Genomic DNA, 6,591 nt, shown 5'->3' with positions numbered 1-6,591 from the left:
GGCATACAGCTGACTGTGTGACGAGGGGCAGCGGCCGGGGGGGGGGGGGGGGGGGGGGGGGGGGGGGGGGGAATCAGTCAACCGCAGCCACCGAGGGCAATGGGTGCGCGCGCGGGACGGAGGTGAAGGCGGCGAGCGGCGCGCCCGGGGGCGGTAGAGCGTACGGGAGCTGGGCAAAGAGCCATGCCAGGATGGACATCAAACCTGGGGTGGGAGGGGGGAGGGGGGGTTAGCAGGAGAGGATACCCCGTGGCAAGGGGAGAAAACAATCGGGCACACACCGATGACCTGACTGGCAATCTGGATGGGCGTCTTCTCCTCGACATCACTCCCGGACGCCGAGGCGACCAATGAATTCAGCGTATAAACGAGCAGGTCTGCAGCGAGTGCGGACATGGTGTGTGGGGATTCTAAAGGGCAGTGGCCGAGCAGCGGCAACGGTCAGAAAAAAAAACAGAGGGACGGAGGCCGGACGAGGCATCCGGGCCTGAGGACGACCGAGCAGGGCCAGCGTGGCACAAAGGAGAAGAAGCATGGGAGGGCGAGGGTGGGGGAGGGGAAAGAAGGGGGAGGGGGGGCGGGACTGGAGAAAGCAAAAGGCAAGAAGAGAGGGGACAGTAACAAGTAGAGGGCAAGGGGGCCGGGAGCGAGCGGAGATGTACCCTGGCGCGCACGCGGTGGTGGTGGTGCGGCGATTCACTCTATCGTCCTGGCAAAAGGGATCTGAGAGGGGGGAAAGAGAGAATAGTGAGAAAGGGACTTGGGGGGGAGGAAGTCGCGAAGAGGGGACTTTTTGAACCGTCCACGGACCCTCGCGGCCGGCGGACCCGGTCAGGATCAAGCCGCACACATCTGGGACATCGCACAGCACATCCGCCCGCGGGCACCGGTCGCGTACCCCCCCCCCCCCCCCCTCGGAAGGGGTGTTTGGGGTCGGCCACAAGCAGCCTGCCGGAGACTTCGGCCCATCCCCACGCCCGGAGGGGGGCGGGAACCGCCACACCCCCGCGTATGCGTGCTCGAAACAAAGAATGCCGGGCCCCGGAGCAATCGGCCCACCGGTCCGGGCGGCGTGAGCGCGCAAGCATACTCGGGCCGGTGCGCGCAGCACCGCCACCCCACACCTGGGGACTCGGGGAACCCTGGTTGGGGGCGCGACTCGTTGGTGTTTGTTATTATTTCATGCCATGTGCCCTCGGCCCGGCAGGCCCGCCCGCCCGTCCCCCTGGCCTGGGGCCAATGGGGGTGGGCAGAGAAACGCACACTTTAGGGTCGCCCCTTGTGACGTGGTGTGAATTCAAGTCACACTCCGGGCGGGGGCCGGCTGTATTGTGCCCGGACCCACAAACACCGTTGCCGCCCTCCTTCCCCGCCGCCCCCGGCCCGAGGCGGCCAAGCACCGGAGAGGGCTGGGACCTGGGAGCAGGCGCCGGAGACGTCTCCGCGCGAGCGCGGCCGCCGGCCCCACCACGCGGCCCCACTGCAGGGGACCGTTGTTTACCGAGAGGGGGGGGGGGCGGGGCCTCGGCCTGTCGTGTCCCTCCCTTGCGCAAGCGGCGGCACCGGCGTCGCGTGTGAAATCCGCATTAGCATGGGAGGACCCTTGGCCCGTGGGCGTCATGTAACGCGCGCCGGCCACGGGGCCCGTTCACACCGGTCGTGAGAGCGCGGCGGGCATTCTCCCGCCGCGCCCCGCGCCCGGGCCAGAATAGCCCCGGCCTCGACCCGGGGGCAGGAATGGTCAATCGAGGCGCCCACCGCCCCCCCCCCTGTCGCAGCCTGCCGCAGTCTGCGGGGGGGGGGGGACCGCGCGGAGCGGACTTTTTGCCCCGGAGCATTTTCACACCCGCCCCTGGGGAGGCGGCGGGACCACAGGGTCCCGGGCCCGGACGCATCAGGGCGGGCTCCGGCGGCAGTGACACGGCGTGGCAGCCGCGGCGGCCGCCTGGGCCGCACACCGGACCAAACCGCGTCCGAAGGCAACCGAGAGCACGCCGGATGACGGTGGTGACCCCAAAAGTCGGCGAGCGCTGCTCAGGCGCCCGGCTGGGGCTGCCCTCCGCCTGCCGGGCGGCCGGGGCAGGGGCCGATCGGACCTGTCGCCGCCGAACAGGCCGGCCGGAAGGGAGAGCCGCTGCACCTGGACCTGACCCCCCCCCCCCCCTTGGGGGGCGCACGGGGCGCCCTCGATCGCTCCCCCCGCCCCCACCAGGAGACCCTGGGCCCCCCTGCGCCTGGCCCGCGCGGCTGACCTACTTTTTCCGCCTGCTGGCCCGCGGGGAGTCCGCGGGCTGCTCCCCGCCGCGCGCGCGCGCGCGCACCTCACAGGCGCGGAAGCTCAGTGATCCACGACGACTTTTGAGAAATTCTATTTTTTTTTCTCGGCCTCGCCCGGGTATCCAAAATGACACTCCGACCGTTGGGGCCTGAGATGCGTGTGCGCCTTCCGGTGGCATCTGGGCACCGCGAGCCGGGGAGCGGGCTCAACACCCGCGGGCGCCCCTGATGCTCATCCCCCCCCGCCCGCCGATCGGGCGTGGAAGAATGCCCCCCGCAGAGCAGGGCGCATAGCGTGGGGGACAGAGCCCGGCTAGCCGGCGAGGGCGCTCACCTCGGCCTCAGCAGCAGTGACTCGGGCCTCTTCGCGATCCTTGCGCCCCTGAACCTTTTGCTTGCGCTCGACGCTGCGGAGGTGCTTGACCAGCTGGAGCAGATTCCCCGGGGTCACCCCCTGGAGTTTGGCCGCTTCGGCGATGGTCGCCGGCCGATGCCGCTGAAGGCAATCGACCGTCTCGGCTGACAGGACGATGCTGTTGATCGCGCGCGTGAGAGTGGGAATGAGAGGGGAGGGAAGCAGAGGGGAGAGGAGGAGAGAGAACCCAGATGGACATGCACAGAAGATTCAGGGGGTTAGGGGAAAAGCACGCGGGCCCACCGGAGGCCAAAAAAAAAAAACAAGAAGGTGTGCCACGAACCTGGAGTAATCGATGTCCTCCGGGATGCGAAGGAACTCCTCGCGCCGGTAGATCTCCACGTCGAGCTCCTGACGCTGGATGTATCCGCTGTAGCGGCCCCGCACGAGAACCCGCTCAAGGGCAGCGTGTGAGAAGTTCCGCAGCTCCGGCAAGGCGCTCTCCATCAGCGTCTCCATCGACGCGGTGGGATATTCCAGGAGCTTGAAGGCACTGTCGTGCATGGGAGGCCGAACGATTCGCCGGGAGGAGCTTCAGTCAGGGACGGAGGGGCGGCGGAGGGGCGGCGGAGGGGGAGCGAAGCAGGTGGATGGCCGGACAGGCCGGGATGCGGCAGGAAACGCACTTGCGCCGGGCGCCATCCATGCGCACGGTGATGCCGTGAGTGGCCCATTCCTGGGGGCTCAGCTCCTTGGCCTCCATGAGTCGGATGATTTCCGCCACATCGGCATGGAAGGACTGATACCGGGCCCAACGCTCGGGCGGGACGATGCCCGCCTCGAAAGCCTTGGGTGTGAGACGCTCGTCGGCGTTGTCCGCGCGGACGGTGATCCGGAACTCCGAGCGGCTGTGGCGCCGGCAGGCATGGAGAGGGGGTCAGCCACATGGGGGGCGGGGAGGGGAGAAAAGAGCATGTCACGAAGTGTGCATGTGTTTGTGTGTGCGTGTACGTGTGCGTGTGCGTGTGTGTGTGTGTGTGTGTATGTGCAGTCACACATAGGGCGGACCTTGTGAACATGCGGTAGGGCTCGCTGGTGCCCTTGGTGGTGAGGTCGTCAATGAGAACTCCGATGAAAGCATCCGCCCGATCGACGATGAAGGGCGACAGGCCGTGTGACAGGCGCGCTGCATTGACACCCGCAATGAGACCCTGCGCGGCCGCCTCCTCGTAACTGGCCAGGACGAGGGGGGAAGAGAGAGATAGAGACAATGAACAGACAGAACGGGGGCGCAAGGCAACCCATTAGTGAGTGAGCCCGGTCAGCTTCCCCCAGACAATGAGACCGCGACATGACATAGGGGGCCCCCGGGAGCAAACGAAAGAGCCCGGACGGGCACCGCGTACCCGGTGGTGCCGTTGATCTGCCCGGCCAGGAAGAGGTTGTCCACGAGCTTGGATTCCAAGGTGCGCTTCAAGTCCCGCGGGTCCATGTAGTCGTACTGCACGCCGTAGCCGGGCTGAATGATCTCGGCGTTCTCGAGCCCGGGCATGGTGCGGAGCCCGGCCAGCTGGGCGTCGACCGGCACCGACAGGGAGTACCCATTCGGATAGACGACATCAGAGTCGAGGCCTTTTTTCGAAGGGACCAAGGGGGAGAGGGGCAGGGGGAGAGGGTGGGTGTTAGTAACAGCAGAAGGGGGGAGGCGAGGGACAGGGAGATCCCCCCCCCCCCCGCTCGCATGCAGGCACACATGCTGAAGGCAGAAGTGACGAGCAACAGACAGCGGACGGCATACCCTCCGGCTCGAGCCAGACAATGTGCCCCGGGCGCTCGGGGAAGCGAATGAGCTTGGCCTCGAAGGAGGGACAGTACCGCGGCCCGGTGACCTCCTCCTTGATGTGCAGGGAGTCCTGGATGCGCGGGAAGATGATGGCCTGTGTCGCGGCATTGGTTCGGGTCTGGAAGCATGACACAAGATTGTCCTGTGTGTGTGTGTATGTGTGTGTGCGCGCGTGCGCCGCACGGGGCGATAGGAGAATGGGAGGGGGAGGGAGAGTTAGAGGTGCATGGTGTTATGGCGGTGAGGAACAGGCAGCGACAAAGAGAGAGAGAGAGAGAGAGAGAGAAGGCCCACAAACAGGACCATGCACGCACCTTCTGCGGCACAGTGTCAGTCATGTAGGAGAGCGGCATGATCACCTCGTCGGAAGGCTGGGCCAGCAAACCCTCGAAGTTGATGGAGGACTTGCGGATGCGCGGCGGGGTGCCAGTACGGAGACGATCCACTCGGAAGCCAAGGCTCTGCATGGTCTCGGCCAGGCCGATGGACGGGGCGGAGCCCATGCGCCCGGCCGGCCAGGTTTCCATGCCTGCCGCCGGAGGGGGCCGCGTGCCAGGTTAGTTGTCGTGCTCGCCCCTGAGGGCCATGTAGCTGGATATATAAATATACACACACACACACACACACACGCGCGCGCGCACATGCATGTACACACGCGAGTGCGCGCACACACACACACGCGCATGGCGTCACGCACCGATGAAGATGTTGGCACGCAGGAAGGTGCCCGTGGTGATGATCACAGACTTGGACCGGACCACCGAGCCATCACCTGGTCCCGGACAGCAGGTCGGGCAGGGAACGTGTTAGAATCGCGAGAGGAGGGAAGGGGAGGGCGAAGAGGAGGACAGAGGACCAGGCCACTTGAGCTGCGGGAGAGACGGAGACAGGGGCGGGAGCAGGCGGGGCGCATGGCATACCGAGGACGACACCAGTCACGGACATCGGCGGCCGGGCTTCGGCATTGGCGGCATCCAACGAGCCGGGCTCGAAGGAGGCCCCCGTCCGGGCGTGGTACTCACGCCGGGCGGCGTCGGTCTCGGCCGTGTGCTGCGACACGATCAGATCCTCGACGCTGGCCTCGCGCAGCTCCAACCCCGGGTACTGGGCCAGGTAGGGCTGGACAAAGCGCTTGTACAGCTTCCGGTCAACCTGGGCACGGGGACCCTGGAGGAAAGGAGCCCAGGGGACCAGACGGAGAAGAGGGTGAGTATGTGGTATAGACCAGCCCGCCGGCTGGAAGGGGAACAGCGGGGAAGGGGGGGGGGGGGAGAGAGAGAGAGAGAGAGAGAGAGGAGGCAGGGGAAGACGTCGTAGTGGGGATTGGCAGCGCACCCAGACAGCCGGGCCGCGGGACCGATTGAGCACGCGGAATTGAATGCCAGCCGCGTCGACACCGAGGCCGCACACGCCGCCCATGGCATCCACCTCCCGGACGAGGGTCCCTTTGCCGACACCGCCGAAGGACGGGTTGCAGGACATCTCACCGAGGGTGCTGAGCTGCTGCGTCAGGAGGAGAGTACGGGCCCCGGCACGCGCCGACGCCGCAGCCGCCTCCGTCCCGGCATGCCCACCGCCAATGACAATCACATCATAGACATCCCCGGTCGAGGACCCGGGCGGCCCGGCCGCCGGGCTGGTCTCCGGAAAGGGCAAGGTGGCATAGGGGGCGGCGCGCGCCAGCGCAGGCTGGCCGTGCGGTATCGAGGGGACAACTCGCCATGCCGGCCGGGCCGACATTGCGACGAGCCTCCGGGGGAAAATCCCGGCCGAGGAGAGCATTGTCGGAGCAAAGGGGCTGGGGCAGTTCCGAAAGGACGGCAGGAAGAAAGAGGCAGGGGCAAGGGGAGACGCGAGCAGGGGACGACAGGTGGAGGGGAGGGGAGGGGCAGCGGCGGAGGAAGACACAGAACGAGGGAGGGAAGAGGCTGTCGAATGGCCACCGAACGAGAGGATCGCCTCTCGATCGTCCGCCGGGGTCGCGGAAAAAGACCACGCCAATGGCCGGGGGGGGGGGGGGGCACAAGCAAGGAACCGGCGCAAGGACGAGGGTGGAGATGGGGCCCGATCTTGGATCGACCGTACTCGGGAGGGCGTTCGGCCCTTCCGCACAGGG

General features: G+C 67.0%; 2 protein-coding genes across 2 annotated transcripts in view; both read right to left on the bottom strand.

Annotated features, from left to right (window-relative positions):
* Positions 1–782, bottom strand: part of H696_05906 (hypothetical protein) — a 2,574-nt gene extending 1,792 nt beyond the window's left edge. The window contains exons 1-3 of the mRNA XM_009499682.1: positions 663–782; positions 282–410; positions 165–204 (exon numbers count right to left, since the gene is read on the bottom strand). Of these exons, the coding sequence (XP_009497957.1) occupies positions 165–204; positions 282–396 (155 nt within the window). The 5' untranslated portion in view covers positions 397–410; positions 663–782. The remainder of the gene's footprint in view (positions 1–164; positions 205–281; positions 411–662) is intronic.
* Positions 783–2,345: 1,563 nt separating this feature from the next.
* Positions 2,346–6,416, bottom strand: H696_05905 (hypothetical protein). Its single transcript, XM_009499681.1, has 10 exons — positions 5,811–6,416; positions 5,396–5,642; positions 5,173–5,247; positions 4,790–5,004; positions 4,431–4,617; positions 4,039–4,264; positions 3,701–3,865; positions 3,319–3,540; positions 2,976–3,185; positions 2,346–2,810 (listed from the first exon to the last, which is right to left on the bottom strand). The coding sequence occupies exons 1-10, from the start codon at positions 6,255–6,257 to the stop codon at positions 2,591–2,593; spliced, it is 2,214 nt and encodes a 737-aa protein (XP_009497956.1). The 5' UTR covers positions 6,258–6,416; the 3' UTR covers positions 2,346–2,590.
* Positions 6,417–6,591: the final 175 nt, after the last annotated feature.

Source organism: Fonticula alba, assembly GCF_000388065.1.
Source record: "Fonticula alba strain ATCC 38817 unplaced genomic scaffold supercont2.15, whole genome shotgun sequence".
Taxonomy (NCBI): domain Eukaryota; order Rotosphaerida; family Fonticulaceae; genus Fonticula; species Fonticula alba.
Note: the sequence above shows the minus strand (reverse complement) of the source record. Positions and strands in the feature narration are given on the sequence as shown.

Coding starts and splice junctions, on each gene's coding strand:
- H696_05905 (XM_009499681.1), bottom strand. CDS start 6,257: ATGCTCTCCTCGGCCGGGATTTTCCCCCGGAGGCTCGTCGCAATGTCG. Junction 5,005..5,172: donor GCGTGCCAACATCTTCATCG/GTGCGTGACGCC, acceptor CTCCGGCGGCAG/GCATGGAAACCTGGCCGGCC. Junction 3,866..4,038: donor CAGATCAACGGCACCACCGG/GTACGCGGTGCC, acceptor CGTCCTGGCCAG/TTACGAGGAGGCGGCCGCGC.